At 63.3% G+C, this 21471-nt stretch overlaps 2 protein-coding genes across 6 annotated transcripts in view; one reads left to right on the top strand and one right to left on the bottom strand.

The window, feature by feature from the left end:
- Positions 1-497: 497 nt before the first annotated feature.
- On the top strand, positions 498-14568 carry AATK (apoptosis associated tyrosine kinase). 2 transcript variants are annotated; one of them, XM_068530748.1, is made up of 13 exons: positions 498-504; positions 1914-2064; positions 4488-4567; positions 5115-5233; positions 5389-5476; positions 6420-6553; positions 7839-7923; positions 8000-8121; positions 9439-9588; positions 10028-12689; positions 12784-12931; positions 13095-13280; positions 14370-14568. In XM_068530748.1, the coding sequence occupies exons 2-13, from the start codon at positions 2040-2042 to the stop codon at positions 14408-14410; spliced, it is 3840 nt and encodes a 1279-aa protein (XP_068386849.1). In that variant the 5' UTR covers positions 498-504; positions 1914-2039; the 3' UTR covers positions 14411-14568. The 2 variants fall into 2 exon arrangements, with proteins under 2 accessions (XP_068386849.1, XP_068386848.1); XM_068530747.1 differs by lacking the exons at positions 498-504; positions 14370-14568 and having other exon boundaries at positions 13095-13333.
- Positions 14569-16606: 2038 nt separating this feature from the next.
- BAIAP2 (BAR/IMD domain containing adaptor protein 2) overlaps positions 16607-21471 on the bottom strand; it is a 69167-nt gene continuing 64302 nt past the window's right edge. For 3 of the 4 annotated variants that reach the window (XM_068530005.1, XM_068530003.1, XM_068530007.1), the window contains one exon: positions 16607-17078. Coding sequence is in view for 2 of the 4 variants with exons in the window: in XM_068530003.1 (XP_068386104.1) it covers positions 17009-17078 (70 nt within the window). In the remaining 2 variants the exon portion in view is untranslated. The remainder of the gene's footprint in view (positions 17079-21471) is intronic. The other variant, XM_068530006.1, reaches the window with a different exon arrangement.

The raw sequence follows: 21471 nt of genomic DNA, 5'->3' as shown, positions 1-21471 counted from the left end.
GGAAGGGGGAAGGGAAGGGGGATGGGAAGGGGGGAAGGGAAGGGGGATGGGAAGGGGGGAAGGGAAGGGGGATGGGAAAGGGGGAAGGGAAGGGAAGGGGGATGGGAAGGGGGAAGGGGAGGGGATGGGAAGGGGGAAGGGGAGGGGAAGGGAGGGGGAGGGGGAAGGGGGAGCCTGGGCTGGGCCTTGAGGCTATTGTATGTCAGCCCCTTCTCAGGATGCTGTGAGAACAAGGCCCCAAACAAGGGCCAGTTCGGCCCCCTCCTACCCGTGCCCTCCTCACCTCCTGGGAACATGGTGCCCGGAACATTCCACCACCAGTGCGCCTCAGTGGGAGGGCCTGCCTGCATAGCGGGCTCCCGCCTGGGCTCTGGGGGGCCAGTGCTGGGCTCTCCCACCTGGAGCTGTGCTGGGAGAAGGGGCTGGGCAGCGATGCTCACACTGTCCTATCTGATCACCCGCTCTGCTGGCTCCATCCGGTGGGCCTCCAGGTGGCACCGTCAGGTAACAGGCTGGGGCCAGGGCCAGACCCCGAGGTGGGTAGGTGGGTGGGTGGGTGGGCGTCTGTGCCTCTGCAGAGCCGCAGCTGGGATTACAGGGTGAGGGGGTTGGTTCTGACAGCCCCGGGGCCCAAGGGTAGTCTCCCGGGCCCTGGAGAGGGTGAGTCCCTGCAGGCCTTGTCCCCAGTGGCTCTGTCATCTCTGGGTACAGGCTGGGACCGGCCCGCAGGGACACCCCAGAGGGCTCTCAGCCTCCCTGTTGCAGCCGAGGACATCGAGGCCCGGAGAAAGGAGGGGCCTCGGGTCACAGCGCCGGGCAGGGAACCTAGGCTTCCAGTCCAGCTGCCTGGCCACAGGGGCGGCCCCACTGCAGCTGCTTGCAAGTCCCTCGACCCTCGGCCTCTGTTTCCCCACCTGGCAGCGGTCTGTCCTGGTCAGGCAGGCCCACGGCGCTAGTCCTGTGGTTCTGCTTGTGGCCCAGGGCTCCTGGGAGACTTGGTCGTGGCTCAGGAATGTGAGGTGGCTTCCTCAGACAGACGAAGGGGCAGCTGAAGTTCAAAATAGCCGGGCCAGGTGGGGCCCAGCCCGTTGCCCAGGGCCAGGCTCTTAAGCAGCCCGGGGAGCGGACGGACGCCCACCCTCCTGGGTCGAGGTCCAGGGGCCCTGCAGGCAGATGGCCGCGGTAGGTGGTGCTGCCAGCTACCACCTGCCTGGGGGTGAAGCTGGGGGGTGGGCTCTCAGGAATGCTCCTTGTCCGGGAGGAGCAGGGGCACTTAGTTGCCTGTCCACTGGGTCAGGGTGGGTGGGATGATGGAGCCCCTGTCCTGGATTCCCCAGCCACGACCCTGAAGCGACTGACCATGGGGTACCCCCGCCCAGGGCGAAGGCTACTGGGAGGTGGGGTGGCTGAGAGGAGTGGAGGAGTGGAGGGCTGACTCTGGATGGGCAGGGGCAGCTGGCCTCCAGCCCCACCCTGCCCCCCGCCAGTGTGGGCCCGGTGCTGCCCACCCCACCCTGGCCTGGGCCTGGTAGACGTGGATGTGGGTGGGCTGAGGCTGGGTGAGGCGTGGCTGCCCTGGGGGCTCATGGCCCCCACCCTTGAGGCTCTGCCCGTGGGAGGTGAATCCCCACTCCCCAACCAACATAAACCAAACCCCGCCCTCCTGGGGCAGCTGGTGCCCCTGCGGAGGGGGCAGTCTAGGAGTGGGGTCTGTTCTCTGCCCTGAGGAGCGAGGAGGTGGGTGGAGGGGGCAGCTGGCAGGGCTGCTGGTGGGAGCGGGGCCCCGGGAAGAAAGGGGCCTTTCAGAGCTGGCCTGTACCCCTTGTTCTCTCCCTGCCCTGCCCCCTGTCCCCTGTCCCTCCCCCTTCTGGGGAGCCCTGGAGCTCACCGCGTGTGTCACCCGTTTGGCCCAGGAGTTTGAGAATGCTGAGGGGGAAGAGTACGCGGCCGACTTCTCAGCACAGGGCTCCCCGGCGGCAGCAGCAGCTCAGAACGGGCCCGACGTGTACGTCCTGCCACTCACCGAGGTCTCCCTGCCTATGGCCAAGCAGCCCGGGCGTTCAGGTGAGTGAGCCCCCAGGTGGGCCCAGGTGGTGGGCGTAGGGTGTGGCTCGGGGGTCAGTGCTCCCGGGGAGGGGAGGCAAGGGGCTGGTGTGTGCCCCCTTTTGCTGGGACCTGGGGCGCTATGAGCAGGCTTGGGCCAGCTGGGGCTACTGTGCAAAGGGGGCGGGGGTTGCTCCCTCTGGTCCTGGGGTGGGCACCCATGTGCTGGGAGGAGGGGCTTCTCTGCGGCCCCTGGGATGCTGGACCCCGTACATGGGCTCTGTGGTGCCCAGGAGCAGAGCCCACCCGCTGGGGGGGAGGGGCTCTTTGGGGCTCCTTCTGTGGGTGGAGCCTTTTGCTCAGGACCCTGGGGTGGGGGAAGGAGGGGCCTGGGTCCCCCCAGTGCATGCAGGTTGCAGGTACAGGTGCAGGCGGGGCCTCTTCCTGTGGCTTCCTTGCCATGTCTCCCACTTGCCCCATCCCGTGGTCCCCCCACCAGGCTGGCAACCCACATGGCAGATGCAGGGCCCACACTCCAGAGGTTAAAGGTCAGTGGCCAAGCTGGGCTTTGAACCCACATCTGCCTGATTCAGTACTGCAAGAACCCCCCAGTTGTGTCTGGAGGCTGGTGGGGGGGTCCCTGGCCCCAGGCCCCCTCCCTGGCAGCTCCTAGGTCAGGCCTGTGCCCACCCCCACCTCCTCCAGGCGCACTGAGTAGGGTGTCAGGCCCAGGGGGCGCTCTGTTGGCACCAGGGCCTGTGATGAGTAGGCCTGGCCCACCTGCTTGTGTTCCGGACCCTGCTGGTCCTGACCACGATAATGCCCATCCTGAAGCCCAGCCCTCGTCATGGGCTGGGGGCCTCCAAGGCACTGGGCTGGGCCCAGCCCTCCGGCCCCATGACTGTCACTCCCCACCCCCCTGCAGGTGTCTCCTGGAGGAGACCTCACCAGTTAGGCAGGAATTTCAGGTGCCGGGGCTCCTCTGTCGAGTGGCCCGAAGGAACACCCCATAAAATCTTGAAGGTGGGGTCTCTGCTATAGGAGGCCCCCCAACCTTCCTGGGTGACCATGGGAGCCTCTGAGCCTGTGCTGACGGTGCTGGACGCTAGGAGCCGTTGCGGAGCAAGGGGCCCCCCCCAGGGGACACTGTACCCCTGGCCTGGGCCTGTCACCTGCCCCTGGCAGTGTGTGTGCTTGGGACCCCAAGGAATCTTTGAGACCCAGTGTCTTCCACCGCTTAAGGGACTGTCCCTGGGGATGAGGGGGACAGGGACCCAGGAGGGGGCAGTGATTGCATGCTTTTTTCCATTTTTTAGCTCTGTTCTGTTCTTTATAGGGTACCCTGCTTCTGGGGAGGGGGAGAGATTTGGGTGATGCTGGGAGGGCAGACCACCTGGAGGTCAAGGATTAAAAACCTGGGCAGCAAGCACTACCCCTCTAAACTGTGGGGGAAGATGGCCCAGCCTTCAGGCTCCCCAGCCTGGCTCTGTAGGTGCTGCCCCTTGGGTGCGGACCCCAGAACCCCTGGACCCGGCCTGCCATGCCTCCTGCAGCTGCCAGGAGAACTTTCCTGTTGGCTGGCTCACCTCCATCACTGCCCCACTGTCCAGACTGCTGAGCCTGCTTGGGGAGACCCCAGGCTGGAGGTGGGGGGCAGCAGGCTGGACCTCAGGGGGAGGAGCCCCGGGACTCAGGGCCCCAGTGGGACCCCTTACCCCCAGTTCTGCTCAGCGTCAAGGTCAACATTCCCTAGGGTCTCCAGTCCCTGGGAACAGCCCCTCACCTTGGAGTCTACTGGCTGCCAGGCTCAGCCTGTCCCCTGGGCCCTCTGGGCAGTTGGCGTGGGAGCAGAATTCGGGGAATCCCTTGGGGCACAGGCGGGGTGTGGGTGGGCTCAGCAGCTCTGGCCCTTCCTCTGGGGCCCTCACTGACCCTTCCTGCCTGCTGACCTCACCCAGCCCAGCCTGCAGGAGAATGGGCCCAGTGTGTTCCGTACAGGGCTGTGCCAAGCAGCCCCCAACAAAGGAGCCTTTGGCGTGCCTGGCGCTGGAATGCCATCCTGCGGCAGGGGTGAGGGGACGGGCCACTCCACTGCCCTCCTCCCCATGGCCTCCGCCCCAGCCACATTGCCTGCCCAGCATTGCCTGTGCGCTGGTCTCGGCTCCAGGCCCTGCTGTTTCCAGCCTGGCTTGTCCCTGTAGCTTGGGGCACAGCCTTCCCAGACCCACTCAGAAAGATGCATGGATGCGTCTTGCAGGTCCACAGCTCCCCTGGGCAGCAGGTGCCCTGCTCCTGATGGCAGCCCCCATCAGGAGGGAGCAGGGGGCTCTGGGTGGCTCCCCGGAACAGGCCATGCAGGCAGCCCCTCTGGGGGCCAGGCGAGAGAAGATGGGGGCGATGATGGAGGCTGAGCTGGCATCTCTGAGCCCCCTGCCCTGTTACAGTGCAGCTGCTCAAGTCCACAGATCTGGGCCGGCACAGCCTCCTGTACCTGGAGGAGATTGGCCACGGCTGGTTTGGGAAGGTGAGTTGCCGTCCCGGGGGTCGGTGGGGATGGGGGAGGGACTGGCAGCGTGGTCCGCTCTTTTGCCTGGCAGGTGGAGAGGGTGGGTTGGAGACCTGCTTCTCCTAGAAACCTCCCCAGCCCTGGGGTCCCCTCTCAAGGCGCACTCTGCTGGGCCCCTCCCTGGGGACCTCAGGGTCCGGCAGCCTCCTCTCTGCAGATCCTGGTACCATGCTGGCAGGTGCCTCTGATTGGGCAGGGATGGAGAGCAGCATCTTGGTCCTGGCTTCTCCCTGACCACCAGCCTGGGTGGGACAATGAGTTGAGTCCATCTTCCTCACTGCAGACCCCCAGAGCTCTGAGAACAGCTGGGGACCTTAGGGGAGGCAGACACAAAAGACGGAGTATTACAGCCAGGAGGACGCGCTCTCCCAGGAGCGGTCCAGAACCCATTTTGCAGATGAGTACACTGAGGCACAGAAACAGACTGCTTTGGCTGGAAGAGCAAGGTTGGGGGCGGAGCTTGGGGACGGTGGAGTCCGCCCACCTGCTGACGCCTGCACCGCAGGTATTCCTCGGGGAGGTGAACTCGGGCATCAGCAGCACCCAGGTGGTGGTGAAGGAGCTGAAGGCGAGCGCCAGCGTGCAGGAGCAGATGCAGTTCCTGGAGGAGGCGCAGCCCTACAGGTGGGTGGCACCTGGGGACAGGCTCAGCCGGAGGGGGTGGGCCACTGGCCGGGAGGTGGGGATGCGGGCCCTGTAGACAAAGGCAAGCTCTGTGCTGCCCCGCTCCTGCCCTGCCCTGAGTGCGAGTCAGGGGGGCAGCCTCTTGGCTCCCGCAGGGCCCTGCAGCACAGCAACCTGCTCCAGTGCCTGGCCCAGTGCGCCGAGGTGACGCCCTACCTGTTGGTGATGGAGTTCTGCCCGATGGTGAGTCGCCCGCTCCCTGGTCCTCCAGCCCCTGCCCTGCGCTTCTGAAAGGTGGGCCTGGCCTTCCTGCTGAGCCGGGGACCCCTCACCCCCACCCTCTGGGCCTCACATCCCCCCCAAAGTGGGGTCCAGGTGGCTCTGCACCACTACCTCCCAGAGGCGGCCCGGGGGAGGAAGGAGGTGGTCCCCCCTCAGAGACGGCGGCTGTCCGGGTTGGGATTCCACTGTACCCTGGGGGGGGGGGGCTTCCCCATCTGCCTGTGCTGCTCCGAGTCACGGCGGTTTTCCTGAGAGGCACCCCGGCCCGCTCGGAGGCTCACGGCCCTTGCGTCTGGTCCACGGCCTCGCTCGTACTTTGGTCTCGGGTCCCCCGCCACACACACAACACACACATCTGAGCCGCTTGCCGACAGGGAGGCGGCCTCCACAGACGTGGGCCCCCCTGGACCATCTAGTTTCTGGACTCCTGGCGTAGCCTCCCAGGGCTTCCCCAGGATGCCTGGGCCCTGCCCGGAGCTGAGCGGCGTCAGCAGGTCAGCAGCAGGGCAAGGAGTTGCCAGAGGACGCTCCGGCCACCGGCTCTGGGTTCCGCCCAGGCTCAGCGTCACGGCTCCTGTGGCCTGTCTGCCGCCCACCAGCTGAGAGGTGGCGGGCATCTGGGCCCCAGCGGTCTGTATGCGGGATGTGACCCTGCTGGCCCGCAAGGCTGCCTGGGGCTGGGGCTGTCAGTGTGGGGAAAGTGTCCGCTGCCTGCGGGGTCATCCTACTGAGAGCTGGCCCCTGGGGGGGCGGACACGGGCTCCTCTGGGCAGCGGCAGCCCTGCGCCGTCAGCAGGATGCCTGGTCCCCCAACGGGCCCTGCTGAGGAGGGAGGGGCCTGGCGGTGGGCTTGCACGGGCACCCACTCCCCACCAGCAGGTGACGGTGCTGCTCTTCTCCGCAGGGGGACCTCAAGGGCTACCTGCGGAGCTGTCGGGTGGCAGAGTCCATGGCGCCCGACCCTCTGACCCTGCAGCGCATGGCCTGTGAGGTGGCCTGTGGCGTTCTGCACCTGCATCGCAACAACTATGTGCACAGGTGAGGGCGCGGGCGGCCCACGAGCTCCCTGCAGGGCCTCCACGCTTGCTCCGGGGGCCGCGTGAGGTGGATCCTCAATTAACCGGGTTAGTCTTTGTTCAGCCTCTAGGGACCACTGTACAAAGGGATTTTGTCAAATAAGAAACACCAGGCAGATGGGAGTTGGAACACCTGCTTCTGCAGGAGGGTTAAGCGAGGCGACGTCCACTGTCCAGCTGGCCTGGCTGGGCATGCGGTAGGGCCTGAGGCCCATCCTCTGTCCCCAGAGTGGTCAGCGCTGCCTGGTGGCCCTATGGCGGCCCCTACTCTCCTCTGTCTCTCTCAGGCCCATAGGGAGGGGTGGCTCTGTCCTGCTTCCCGCCCTGGCCCCTGAAGTCGGAAAGACGGGCCAGGGCCCAGCGTAGGGGGACATGCCAGAAGAAGTGGCGATGGACGTGGCCCCACCAGCCCCGGACAGCACACAGGCCGTCCTCCCCAACAATATCCTGGTGCTGAGTGATGACACGTGCAACTCCAGCATCAGTGATTTTGTTGAAGAGGGCAGCTGCCAGCCTCCCGACCTGCCCGCCGAGCCCACCCAGCCCCAAGCGCCCATCTGTGGCCCCCAGCACAGCAGCATTTTGGCCGATGTGTGCTGACCCCGCGTTTGCCCCAGTGCCCTGGGCCCCAGACACCCATGGGGCCACAAGGCAGGCAGGGGAGGAGCCGGCAGCCAGGGCCGGCCGTGGGTGGGAGGCAAAGGTGGGGGTGAGCGGCACTGCTGGGTGGGCACTCCACACCCCCACCCTGCCAGGGGCCCTGTGTGCACAGGGCAGGGGCAGGACCCTGGGGCACTCAGTTTCCCCACCGATGCCTGCCTTCAGGGAGCTGAGGGTGGCAGTGTGGTGGGCGGGAGGAGACTGCGGTGTCTCTGGGGTGGCTCGCCCCCGAGGGACAGGTCAGCAGACTGGTGTCCCAGGAGAAGCAGGGGAGTGGACTGGGGTCAGGGGATGGGGTTCCGGTGAGGCAGGCCTCGTCCAAGGAGGGCCCTTGGGCACCTTCTAGCTGGCCCTGGGCCTCGTTTTCCTTGTCTGCCTTCTAACGTGTGTGGCCCCATCCACTCAGACCCTCAAAGTGTCCAGTGCTGGGCGAGGGGCAGGGCAGGCAGCCTCTGAGATGCCCCTTTCCACCCACCCACCGACCGAACCGAGCCCAGGATGCCCTCGGCGACAAGCGGCCCAGTCCCCTCAGTGCCCTGGATGCCCCAGCCCGGCACTGCCGGCTGACCCCACCCTCCCACCCTCAGTGACCTGGCCCTGAGGAACTGCCTGCTCACAGCCGACCTGACGGTGAAGATCGGCGACTATGGCCTGTCTCACGGCAAATACAGGGTGAGTGGGCCGGCTCGGGCCAGGGCAGGGCCGGCCGCACTTGCCCGCAGGGTGACACTGTCCCACGTGCTGACAGGAGGACTACTTTGTGACGGCTGACCAGCTGTGGGTGCCACTGCGCTGGATCGCGCCTGAGCTGGTGGACGAGGTGCACTGCAATCTGCTGGTGGTGGACCAGACCAAGGCCAGCAACGTGTGGTGAGTGAGTGTCCAGTGAGGACGCGGGGCGCTGGGGGGCTGAGTCCCACCCGCCTGCCGGCTCCCTGGTGTTGGAGGGGATGCAGGCTGGCCGTGGCAAGCAAGGCCACGTGTGTGGGGACGTGTTTGTTTGTGTAGCCCTGTCGCTCTGTAGGAGGAGGCCAAATACGCCCCCAGGTGAGGTCGTGGGGGTTCTGGAGCCACCTGTCGCTGCCCGGTGCCACGGCCCACAGCAGTTGGGCTGGCAGAGCGGCAGGGCCCGTAGGGCTTGTGGAGGAAGCCCTGCCCCTCCCAGGGCCCACTGGGCCGACGCCCTAAGACATCAGGGTCAGAGCACTCGGGCAAGTTGATGAGACGTGGGGCCTCATGGTAGCACCTGTTCCCATTGAGAGGGGACAGTGGGGCTGGGGGTCTCCTGTGACTGCAGCCTGGAGGCTTGGGGCTGGGCACAGAGTGGGTGCTTGGACCCAGGACTACAGCCTCTAGAGGCTTGGCTGTGGTGGTCCCCTGTCCCTGGCCTTGACCAGCCTCTGCTTCCCCCTCGTGCTTCCTCCCAGCTTCCCAGGCCTGTCTGGCCTCCCTCTGCTCCTGATAAACCCTCAGGGGCTGGATCCAGGGCCCAGTCCCCCTTCCTGAGCTCTCCAGGGGTCTCCCCTGAGCCATTAACTGTACCCCCGTCACGGACACTCCATTCCCCCGCTCGCCTCTCCCTCTGGCTGACCCTCCCCTGCCTGCCCACCTGCCCACACTGACTGGGGTCCCCTAGACGGCTTTGGCCAGGGCCACTGTGACGTCTCTGTCGCCAAATCTGCTGTCCCTCATGCCCCCAGTTTCGTGGGACAGCCTGGGGTCCCCGGGAGCTGGGTGAAGCTACTGCCCACTGGAAAGATCCCAGCTGCCTTCTCCCAGCCCCGCGTGCACTGGCTGCCTGGCCCACCTATGCTGGCTGGGGTGTCCCTAGACTCACCCCTCCCTCCCTCCCTCTGGCCTCCGCAGGTGCCTGGCAGGACCGGGAGCTTCTCCAGGGCAGCTCCTGCACCTGGCAGTGTCTGGGCTTCAGCCCGGCAAGGGAATGAACGAATGAACAAATTGACTGGGTTGTGGGAGGCCAGTCTGGCGTTTATTTGTCCAAGCACCCTGGGCGTGGGCTCGGACCCGGCCAGGTGGCACATAACTGCCCATTTACTGAAGGAAGGCGCCGTCTTCTGGCTGCTGGTGTGATGACGGGAGCTGCCCTTGGCACCCAAGTCTTCGAGACCCTTTGTAGCCGTGCGTTGGCCAGCCATGCCCGCCCTCTGACGGCTGTCACCCCCACAGGTCCCTGGGCGTGACCATCTGGGAGCTCTTTGAGCTGGGAGCGCAGCCCTATCCCCACCACTCCGACCGGCAGGTGCTGGCCTATGCTGTCCGGGAGCAGCAGCTCAAGCTGCCCAAGCCCCAGCTGCAGCTGACCCTCTCTGACCGCTGGTGAGGACCCTGTGATGCCAGGCAGGGCTGGGGGTGTCCCCAGCAGGAAGGACAACACAAAGGGGGGTGCTCTGAGTCCCCAGAGCATAAGTGGCTCCTCCTGACCGCCTAGGTCTCCAGCTCCCCCTGGCTCCCCACCGGCCAGCAGTGACCTCTGGGCCCCACCCTGTGCCTACAGTGGAATGGCCTCTTTATCCAAAACACAAATTTGCCTGCAGCCCTGGCAGGGATGAGCTAAGGGAACAGTGCCCCGGTCCACTGCTGTCTCCCACACCACCGCGCCCACTTCAGGAGATGCCCCTAACTGCTCTCGGGGTTCTGAGTGTGAGAACCCTCGTGCTGAGGGCGGACTGGCCCACTCCCTGGGGCTGGGGTCCTGGCCAGGCACTACCACCCGTGGCGGGGCAGGGACTGAGCCCCAGGGCATCCCTTCCTGCAGGTATGAGGTGATGCAGTTCTGCTGGCTGCAGCCTGAGCAGCGGCCGACGGCCGAGGAGGTGCACCTGCTGCTGTCCTACCTGTGTGCCAAGGGTGCCACCGAGGCGGAGGAGGAGTTTGAGCGGCGCTGGCGCTCACTGCGGCCTGGCGGGGGCGGCGCGGGCCCCGGGCTGGGGGCGGCAGGCCTGGCACTGGGGGGCACGGGCGAGCTTGCGGCCACCTCATCCTTCCCACTGCTGGAGCAGTTTGCTGGCGACAGCTTCCACACGGATGGTGACGACGTGCTGACGGTGACTGAGACGAGCCGTGGCCTCAACTTCGAGTACAAGTGGGAAGCCGGCCGCGGCTCCGAGGCCTTCCCGCCGCCTGAGGGCGCACTGAGTCCGGGCCGAGACGCGCGTCTGCAGGAGCTCTGCATCCCTGACGGCGCTCCCCCAGGAGTGGTGCCGGTGCTCAGCGCTCACAGCCCCTCGGTGGGCAGCGAGTACTTCATCCGCCTGGAAGACCCCGCGCCTGCCGCAGGCCACGACCCCGACTGTGCCGGCTGTGCCCCCAGCACCCTCGCCGCCACCCTGCGCCCCGACGGCAGTGACCACGACGATGACTCTGACGGCAGCGAGGCCACCTCGCTGGTCATGGAGCCGCTGCTGGGCCACGCGCCGCCCGCTGATGGCCCCTGGGGCCACTTCGACTACTACCCATGCAGGAGCCATGCCCGTGACCTGCCTTGCACCTCACGCTCACCCTCACCCTCACCGGAGACCCCAATGCTGGCGGAGCCCAGAGCAGAGGATATTGACTGGGGCGTGGGGGCATTCTGCCCGCCCTTCTTTGAGGACCCGCTGGGCACATCCCCCTCCGGGAGCTCTGGGACCCGACCGTCCCCAGGCGGGGAAGAGCTGGGGGAGGCTGAGATGCCCAGGGCTGCCCAGCACAGACACTGGAGCTCCAATGTATCTGCCAACAACAACAGCGGCAGCCGAGCGCCAGAATTCTGGGTCCCGGGCCTCTCAGGCTACACGGACTGCTGCCCTGGTGTGAAGCAGGCCCTACAGACCGTCCCTGAGCTGGGCCATCCTCTGATCCCAGAGGACCGTAGAGAGCCTCTCCTTGGGCCAAAGGGGGCCTCCTCTGGTAAGAAGCTGGGCCGCTGCCTTGGCCTCCCCCATCTGTATCCTGCTGAGGGCCTGACACCTGCCCCATGCCTGGTCACATTCCCCTGGATAGAGGCAGCCAGAAGTGGGGGTGACAGCCCGCAGGCAGAGCCCAGGCTTGCAGAGGAGGCCGAGGGCTCTGCTGGACTCCAGCTGCCCCTTCCCTCCATCCCATCCCCATCCCAAGAGGGAGCCCTGCTTCCTGCCGAGGAGGCCAGCACCCCGCCCACCCTGCCTGCCTCACCCATGCCCACTGGCAGCCCACAGCCTGCCACTGAGCCAGTCCAGGCCCTGGACAGCGACAGTGGCAGCAGCTTCCCTGAGCTGGAGGCACCAGGCAGTGAAGACGAGGACACGACTGAGGCCACTTCTGGCGTCTTCACTGACTTGTCCAGCGATGGCCCACAGGCTGAGAAACCAGATGTGACACCAGCCTTCCGCTCCCTACAGAAGCAGGTGGGGACCCCCGACTCCCTGGACTCCCTGGACATCCCATCCTCAGCCAGTGATGGCGGCTCTGAGGTCTTCAGCCCATTAGCTGTTGGCACCCCTGGCGGGCAGCCCCGAGCCCTGGACAGTGGCTATGACACGGAGAACTACGAGTCCCCTGAGTTTGTACTCAAGGAGGCGCATGAGCCCTGTGAGCCTGAGGCCTTTGAGGAGCTGGCCTCAGAGGGTGAGAGCCCCGGGCCAGAGACTCGTCTCTCCACCTCCCTGGGTGGTCTCAGCGAGAAGAATCCCTACCGCGACTCTGCCTACTTCTCAGACCTGGACACGGAGCCAGAGCCCCCCTTGGGCCCTAAGGAGACGCAAGGAGGTGCCCCAGTCCCCGGGCCAGAGCCCGATCTGGAGAGCCCGAAGAGCCCCGGGCTGCCGTCTGCACAGCCCTCCCCTGAGTTGGGGATGCCTGGGGAGGCACAGGGCTCTGGCCCCAGGGAGGTGCCGCCACTGCCACTGCCTGAGGACTCTTCCCCAGAGCCAAGCGCCTGCCCCAGGGGCCCCAGGCTGGAGCCTCCCTGGCCCCAAGACCCAGCCCAGGTGCCACCCATGCCCAGCCCCGGGCGCTCTAAGATTTTCCTGCTGACTCCAGTCCGGCCCAGCTCAGGAAGCCACCGCCCCGAGCTCCAGGAGACCCTGGCACTGCTGTCAGGGTCGGGCCTGCAGGAACGGACAGGGGGCCCAGGTGCCCCCAGAACCCCCCTCTGCCTGGCCCTGCCGGCAGTCCCCGCGGCTCCAGAGGCGCGGCCGGAGGAGGACGAGGAGGACAGCGAAGACAGCGACGAGTCGGACGAGGAGCTCCGCTGCTACAGCGTCCAGGAGCCGAGCGAGGAGAGCGAGGAGGAGGCGCCGCCTGTGCCAGTGGTGGTGGCGGAGAGCCAGAGTGCGCGCAACCTGCGCAGCCTGCTTAAGATGCCCAACCTGCTGTCTGAGGCCTTCTGCGAGGACCTGGAGCGCAAGAAGAAAGCCGTGTCCTTCTTCGACGACGTCACCGTCTACCTCTTCGACCAGGTGGGCGGCTGCCCTGGGTGGGCTCTGCGTGGGTAGTGGGGGTCTGCGGCGGGACGGGAAGCCATGGGAGACTCGTGCTGTTCTGATCCTCCAGGAAAGCCCCACCCGGGAGCTCGGGGAGCCCTTCCCCGGCGCCAAGGAGTCGTCCCCCACGTTCCCGGCGGGCAGCCCGGGCTCCCACAGCACCCCAGGCCGGCATCGGCGGGCTGACTGCTCCCCCGACGGCCCCGCGGCCGAAGAGGGTGAGCTGGAGGAGGGGTGACGCGGTGGCGAGGGTGGGGCAACGGGGGTCGGGGCGGGGGGGGGGCCCTCATGGAGGCGGGGCAACATGGCGGGGGCCTGTGACTTCGCTGGTGGGCGGGGTCTCCCCCATCCGGTCCACAACTGACGGCGGGCCCCTCGCAGGCGGAGGGTTCGAGTGGGACGATGACCTCCCGCTGACGCCGGCCCAGGAGCCAGCCCTGCGCGTCCCTGCTGCGCCCCCCAAGCCCGCCAAGCCCAGCCCCTTCTCTCGCTTCACTGTGTCACCAGCGCCTGCGTCCCGCTTCTCCATCACGCACGTCTCCGACTCGGACTCCGGGTCCGTGGGAGGTGAGGCTGCGGTGGGGCTGGCGGGAGGGGATACCGAGTCAGGACAGTGGTGAGGGCGGCCGGGAAGGGTACCTGCTGGGCGCGAGGCCCTGCGCTCGTTACTTCTCGTTTTCTGGACAAGCTCAGTTTTCAGACGGGGAAACTGAGGCTCGGAGAGGTCAGGTCACACCAGGCCTGTTTGTTGTGGCCACCTTGGCACGTTTCCTCGCCGCCCTGAGGAGATGCAGTGCCCCAGACAAAGCTGGCTCAGCACCCTCAGGATGTAAGCTGGGTGCCCACTCCCCGCGCCCCTCCCCCCACTCTTTTCTCCCTCTTTCGAAGGCACCAGGCTGGACACCGAGTGCCCCCCACCCTGCTCTCTGACCTGCAGCAGCCTCTCCTGCCAGAACCTTCCTAGCCCCTGCTGGTCTGCCTCATCCACCACCCCCCATCTCAGATCTAATGGCTTGTCCAGAGATGGTGGTGGTGGTTCAGGTGCCTAGGGGGGGGCCCTACTCAGGGGCCTGAGCTCACCCCTCCCTCCAAGCTCCACTCCTGTCAGCCTCAGACCAGGTGGGCTCATACCTGTCCAGTTGCCACCACCCAATTCTGGTAGGCTTCCCTGAAAGCTCACTTCCACTAAGATGCCCCTAGTTATCTTGTCCCCCAGGCAGACACAGCCCCTCCCTTGCTGCCCTTGGCCTGAGGCTGCAGCCTCTAGGGAAGGACCTGCTGGCCTGTTTGTGTCACACAGTGTGCCCTTAATGGATGGCTGAACAAGCAAGGAGGTCACCAGGAGGCGAGTATGTGACCCTGGCCAGCCCAGTCCTGTTCGGGTCTCAGTTTCCCCACCTGTAAAAAGAGGACTCAGAGGGCTGATGCTGAGCTTTGTTGGGCCCAGTCCCTGGTGATGGGGTGGGAAGGATAGTCGTCTGGCTCCTACCTAGATAGGCGGGCAGGCCTGCTGCAGCCCCAGCTGCTCAGTGGCCCCTAAGCCAGGGATTGAGGCCAGGTGAAAGTCCTGGGGGAGGCGACTCTGGCTGTCCTTGGAGGGGAGGGTGCTCTCAGGAGTCCCTGTGTCCCCAGTGTCTCCCTAAACATGTTTGCCAGGTCCTACAGCAGGTGCTGGGGGCAGCTGTAAAGATGCCTGAGCCCCAGGCAGCCCATGCTTGGAGCCCCTGCCGGTTCTCTTCCCGGCAGCAGCGAGGATGGTGACCGAGAGTGGTGGGGACTTTCATCCTGGCAGTGGTCAGCAGCAGCTTCCAAGTGCTTCGGTGCCCCATGCAGCACCCTGGAGGAGCAGGGCAGGACGAGAGGCCCCTCTCTGGCGCTGGACATTAGAGCATCTGTGCACACCAGCCCCGTGCTGCCCTGGGGGCAGGATTTGTCCTGGACACTTGGGTTTGCTGCTAGGCCCTAGGGATGCCCTACAGCCGCCCCTCACCCTGAAGCTGCCCCCCTCCCCCCGGCCCCCACTGTCAAGACTGCTTGGCCTCTGAGGCCAGGGGCCCTCGCATGCCCTGCCCACAGGTTCCTGTGGTGTGTTGCAGGCTGCTGTGTCCTCACCCCAGGTGAGAGGGCAGGTACAGGCCTGCTAGGACGGCCTCTCCCTGCCCCCTTTGCCCCTTCTGCCGGTTCAGGGTTTGCTCAGTGCAAGAAGAGGACACCGGGCTCGTGTGTCCCCGCTCCAAGTCTGTGGCTGTTTCCCCTTCACTGAATCAGTTAGACCGTAAGCTCTCCCTCCCCACAGGGTCTGGGCCGGCTCCTGCCTGGGTCCCACTGGAGCCCTGCGAGGGGACTGAGGTGGGCAGGCCGAAAGATGGGGGGGCTTTCAGGTCGCAGTCCTGCTGCTTCAGCTCCTGTCTAGAGGTGCCTGTGGCTCCCCTCTGCAAGGTAGTGCCCAGCCCAGCCCAGCTGCCAAAGGAAAGTGGGGGCTTCCCCCAACGGTCAGTGTCTGTCAGGGGGTTCCTACCGCAGGGATGGAGACAGTGGGAAGGGGTGGAGCTGGGAGGGAGGGTGGGGCAGGGCAGCACAGGGGGTATTTTTGTAACGCTGTTGTCAGAACAGATCGAAGTGGGATGCTTTTAAGTTATTGTTGCCAAAGAGACGTAAAATTTATTGTTGCTTTTGGGGTGTGGGTGGGGACTTGTTTTGAGTTTGTTTTTTGTTTGTTTATTTGAGGCTTATGATGCTGGTACAATGATCGTCTTGTTCCTTTCTTGTCTGTTTTTTAAGAGAAATCAAAGCTAAGGAAAAAAGCCTTCATGCTAAGCGTGTTTTCTTTTGGAGTCTGCAGATAAAGCCTTGGGCAGGAGGGGGCATGGGCCTCGCTGGGGTGGGGTCCCTATAGTCCCTTCTGACCACTGGGGGATGCAGGAGGGAGACCACCCCTCCCTCCAACTGTCCTTGGCACACCTTGGTGGAGGGAGACAGTGACCTTGGGCCCCTAGGGTGCCCAGGTTGGGGTGTCTTCCCAGAACAGGGCCGGCGGACTGACACCTGCAGCCCTCACTTCTTCCTGCCTGGAAGCTGGCCCTGCCTAGGTAAGGGTGAGAAGGGGACCTCTCCGGGAAGCTCTTCCTCCTGCCTCTCCAGGGGTCGCCCCTGTCCCTCAGCACGGGGAGGCCGGGTGAGGGGGCGGTGAGCTGGGAGCAAGGTGGGTTGTGAGAAGGTGGGGCTTCTGTGCCCCTCCACCGCAAACATCTGCCCTGTGACCCTGCCTCGCCCCACCCGGCCTGCCTCCAGCTTCTGCAAGGTGAGAGCCTCTGGGGTCCCGCCCCGCTGTGCTTCGTGTTCTGGGCTGTGCGCAGAGCCCCTCCTGGGAGGGTCTGGGAGGAGCAAGCGAACGCTGCCCGGAATGTCTCCTGAGGTAAGGACTGCTGTCACCAACGTGGTTAGTTAGCACGGCTGTATTTCAGCCTCAAATGTCAAACAAACAGCATGGATCCGATAAAGTTTCTGAAATCTTATATTTCAGCTGAAATATGGAAACAGCCAGAGCATTGACGGGGCCCACCCAGGAATCCTGGGGCAGGACCCCCTCAATGGCACACAGCTTGGGGAGCCAGGCCACAGCACCGACCACCCTGGGGACAGGGAGGAGAGCTGGGGGCCCTGCAGCCAGTTCTGGATAGGAGTTAGTTAGTTAGTTAGGGTGTGGGCAGCGAGAAACTGGGACAGAGAGGCCCACAAAACTGCCAGTGGGAGGGGGGAGACCCAGCAAAGTCCCAATCAATCAAGGGTCTGCCAGGAAGTTAAGTGCTCATAATAAATCCAAGGAAGGGGGGCAGGCCCTCGCCCTCCCCCTCCCCTCACCCCTTCCCCTCCCCTCTCCCCCCCCCCCCTTGCTCTTGCATGCTGCTGCAGGCACGTACAGGTGGGCGGCCTTATTACTGACCAGACAGGGGCTCCCCTTACAGCTACAAGCTGATGCGATGGTCCTCCCTGCACCCTGGGGGCTCCCCGGCCCACACAACAGATGGGCCTGATCCAAAAGGTTGGCCGCACAGCCCAGGCAGCAGGTCCCCACTCCAGGGGCCAGCCCCCCTCACTCTCCTTGACCACGGCCATGCCACCTCCTGACCCCGTAGGAACAGCCGGGGTCCAGCCCAGGCCAGATTGAGGTGGGGGCAGAAGGGCTTGGAAGGAGAGAATTCTCTAAACGGGGAGCAAGCAGATTGTAACAAAACAGGTTACAGGTCAGGGTGTGGGAGGAGGGGCCCCACGGGCAGTGGGTGCAGACGTGGCCGTCAGCTGAGGAGCGGGGCAGACCTGTCATTGGTCACCGTCGGCTTCAGCTGGACGCTGGCGAAGGGATTCCTGAGAAGAGAAGAGTGGTTTTAGTGGTTTTCGGGAGGGGTGCTGAGTGCCGCCCTGCGGCTACGGACGGCACCCACCTGGACCCCGACGGCGCAGCCTCTGAGCTCAGGGCCGGTGGGTGGCAGAGGCCGCTGGGGAGAGCCAGGAAGCGGTGCTGTCCGCAAGGCCAGCTGAGCCCCAACGCGCCTCCCTCTGCTCACCCCCCCCCCCCCCAGGTGCCCCACCTCGAACTGTCAACCCTCCCAAAGGCAGGGTGGGTGGGCATGGCGGGGGGGAGGCCCTCCACATCAGCCCCGGTCCTTTCTCCGCAACCTGAGGCAGCCCCACATGAGCCGCACCCGAGCTCGGTGTGCCGCCCCCCAAGGCCAAGCACCCCTCTGCCATCTGCCCGAGAGCAGCAGCTGAGCCCGTCTGCAAGGACACAGCTGTTGACACACACAGCCACAGCTCAGCAGAGCACACAAGCCCCAGCCCATGCACCCTGGGGGGCCCAGAGAGTGGCCCGCCCCATGTCGACACGACAAGACACGAGGCGCAGGCACCCCAGCGGCAACGGGGCTGGCAGGGGTGGACGCCCGCAGCCCCTGCGGAGGGGCTGACTGCCTCCTCAGAGAGGAGTCGTGCCCGCCCCTGCGTGCCGGGGCCGCGACTGATGGACAGACGGACGCACCAGACAAGGGGCTGAGATGGAACGAGATGAGTGCAGGGTGGGGCCGGCACCTGGCCTCGTGCTCACGGAGGCCTCTCCTCCTCGGGTTCGGTGGGCTCCGAGGAACTGCCCAGGCGGGGACGGCACAGGAGAGCAGGCCGGGGGACATCAGGCAGTCCCACGGGTGACAGCACGGATGGCACGTGGGACACGGAGGGCTCGGCATGAACAGGAGCTGTTACCTGGGGCGGGAGTGGCCTCTGACGTGGCTGGGCGTCCACAGGAGCTGGCCGGGCGCTCTGTCCAGGTGCCCAGGAAGATAGAACGTGGGGTGGGCAACCCTGTGTTGGCCTGAGGACCTGGCATTTTCTAAAACACTGAGGCACTTTGGACTCAGTTGTTCAAAGGATGAACTAGTGAGAGGAGACTGATGATGGAGCAACGTGTGGCTTCTGCGTCTCCAAGATGCTGCCTGACAGTTGGCAGCACCCGCAGCCGTTCCACCCCTGCCTCGGAACATCTGCACCTGATGAAAGGCCCTTCCAGCCGGCGGGGCCTCAGTCTCTCTCATTCAGGTCCTCTCTGGCCTCCCAGGCTTGGGTCTGAGCCAGATGTGCTTCAGCCCCACTGGCCCCGGGCAGGGGCGGCCTGGAGGTTCTGAAACCGAGGTTCTGCTGTGACCAGCGTCATCTGCCCCGGGACGGAGGATGCAGGGCAGCCATGGGGGCGGCCGCCTTGACTGGACTCTGGTCCTAGAGGAGGGCTCCATGCCCTTGGCGGTCCGCAGCCAGGGTCATGGCGGGGGGTCTCGTGGGGCTAGAAACGGGGCAGGTTTGTCCATCCAGAGTCGGGGACCCAGCAGGGGAAGGGACCCAGAGAAGGGAGGATGGCGCCTGTGCTGACCAGAGCCAGGGGCAAAAGGGAGTTCCAGCCGGGTGTGTCCCGACGCACCTACGTTCTCATCAGAAAGGGTCAGTGACCAGCCACGTGTAAATATCAACGAAGTTACAACACACCCTCAAACCATATACAAAAATAAACTCAAAATGGCTTATAGACTTAAATATAAGACATGACACCATAAAACTCCTAGAAGAAAACATAGGAAAAACATTCTCTGACACAAATCGTACCAATGTTTTCTTAGGTCTCCCAAGGCAATAAAAACAAAAGCAGAAATAAACAAATGGGACCTAATCAAACTTACAAGCTTTTGCACAGCAAAGGAAACCGTAAACAAACAAACAAGACAACCTACAGATTGGGAGAAGATATTTGCAAATGATGCGACTGACAAGAGCTTAATTTCCAAAATATACAAACAGCTCATACATCTCAACAACAAAAAACCAAACAACCCAATCGAAAAATGGGCAGAAGACCTAACTAGACATTTGTCCAAAGAAGACATAACAGATGGCCAACAGGCACATGAAAAGATGTTCCAACGTTGCTACTTATTAGAGAAATGCAGATCAAAACTACAATGAGGTACCACCTCACACTGGTCAGAATGGCCATCATTAAAGAAGTCTACAAATTACAAATGCTGGAGAGGGTGTGGAGAAAAGGGAACCTCCCTACACTGTTGGTGGGAGATTGGTGCAGGCACTATGGAAAACAGTATGGAGGTTCCCCCCAAAACTAGAGTTGCCATATGATCCAGATGAAACTATAATTCAAAAAGATACATGCACCCCTATGTTCACAACAGCACTATTCACAATAGCCAAGACATGGAAACAGCCTAAATGTCCATCGACAGATAAATGAATAAAGAAGATGTGGGGGCTTCCCTGGTGGCGCAGTGGTTGAGAGTCTGCCTGCCAATGCAGGGGACACGGGTTCGAGCCCTGGTCTGGGGGGATCCCACATGCCGCGGAGCGACTGGGCCCGTGAGCCACAATTACTGAGCCTGCGCGTCTGGAGCCTGTGCTCCGCAACAAGAGAGGCCGCGATGGTGAGAGGCCCGCGCACCGCGATGAAGAATGGCCCCCACTTGCCGCAACTGGAGAAAGCCCTCACACAGAAACGAAGACCCAACACAGCCATAAATAAATAAATAAATAAATAAATAAAATATTTAAAAAAAAAAAAAAAAAAAAAAAAAGAAGATGTGGTATATAATACACAGTGGAATATTACTCAGCCACAAAAAAGAATGAAATAATGCCATTTGCAGCAACATGAATAGACCTAGAGATTCTCATACTAAGTGAAGAACGACAAATAGCATATGATATCACTTACATGTAAAATCTAAAAAAATTATACAAATGAACTTATCTACAAAACAAACAGACTCACAGACATAGAGAACAGACTTGTGGTTGCCAAGGAGGAAGAGGGGTGGGGGAGGGGTGGATTGGGAGTTTGGGATTCGCAGATGAAAACTATTATATATAGGATGGATAAACAACAAGGTCCTACCGTATAGCACAGGGAATTATATTCAGTATCCTGTGATAAACCGTAACGGAAAAGAATATAAAAAAGAATGTATATATGGGTATAACTGAGTCACTTTGCTATATGGCAGAAATTAACACAACATTATAAATCAACTATACTTCAATTAAAAAAAAAAAGAAAGGGTCAGTGGCAAACCCACACTGCCACCTGAACCAGGAAGACCTCCCTGAAGAGGGTGTCTGGCCTCTGACCCACACTGTCCTCTTCTCCTCCCCCAAAGCAGTGTGACCATGGAAGAAGCATGTGCCGTCCACACTGCAGGTTCTGAGGAAGCAGGTGGCAGCTGTAATCACTCCAGACCTCTGGAGCGACTCCCTCCTGCAGCCCCGGCCAGAGACCCCTGGGTGGGATACTCCCACCCTTCAGCATCAGAGGAAGCATGAGGCCCCCTTGGGTGCCCACCACTTTCTGGAATGTTCTGTGAAAGAATAGGCTTAAGAGCTACCCCCAGGGAGGGCACCTGAGTGACCCCAGGTGAGGGACTGGGGGTCAACAGTGGGATGACAAAACATGACAAGATTTGGACCTGAGGCACTGCCGATCCTGCTGTCCTGCAGACGTCCGTCACTGCCCAGGGGTGGACGCCGGGGCCAATCAACAGCGGACCACCCAGACACAGAACAATCTCTTCTTGACCCAAATGGGAGACGCTGGAGTATGCGAGGGTCAGTGCTGTCAGGACGCCAGGGCCCCTCCCCAGGCAGGGCCACCAGGCACTCAGGCGGAGGACTGGGGGCTGGGCTCTGTCCCCCTCCTGAGCAGGGACACACGGACAGCCGGTAGCTTTTATACGGAATGGATTTGCACCCTCCAGGGGGCAGGCCTGAAGTCCCGGGCATGGTGAAGGCAGGCACGAGCCAGGCCCCCCGCCAGGAATGGCTGTGCCCACCACCCAGTCCTCTGCAGACCCCCACAGCCTGACGAGGTGGGACCCCTGCAGCCGAGCAGCATTCAGGTCCAGGCTCACGAAACATTCGTCCCTGCGGATTTGGTGGAATCGCCTTCGGTTATCTTCTGAATCCACTTCTTGAGTAAGAAAGGGGGTGGTTCTGAGAACAGCCCGGTCAGCACGAAGCGTGGCTTGTGTCCTGTGGTGACTCCGGAGCAGAGGAGGAGCGAAGAGCAGTCACAGCACAGATTTCAACTTTCTCCACGTTTTCCTCTTAAAACGTGCCACAACTTCAAGAACATCGGCCCTTCTGGACTTGAGTCGTTGTTCTCCTCCCCGGCCCTCCTCCCAGGGCTGTGAGCTCTGGCAAAGCTGAGCAATGT

Source organism: Eschrichtius robustus, chromosome 20 (assembly GCF_028021215.1).
Source record: "Eschrichtius robustus isolate mEscRob2 chromosome 20, mEscRob2.pri, whole genome shotgun sequence".
Lineage (NCBI taxonomy): Eukaryota > Metazoa > Chordata > Mammalia > Artiodactyla > Eschrichtiidae > Eschrichtius > Eschrichtius robustus.
This window is presented reverse-complemented; position numbering and strand designations above follow the sequence as displayed.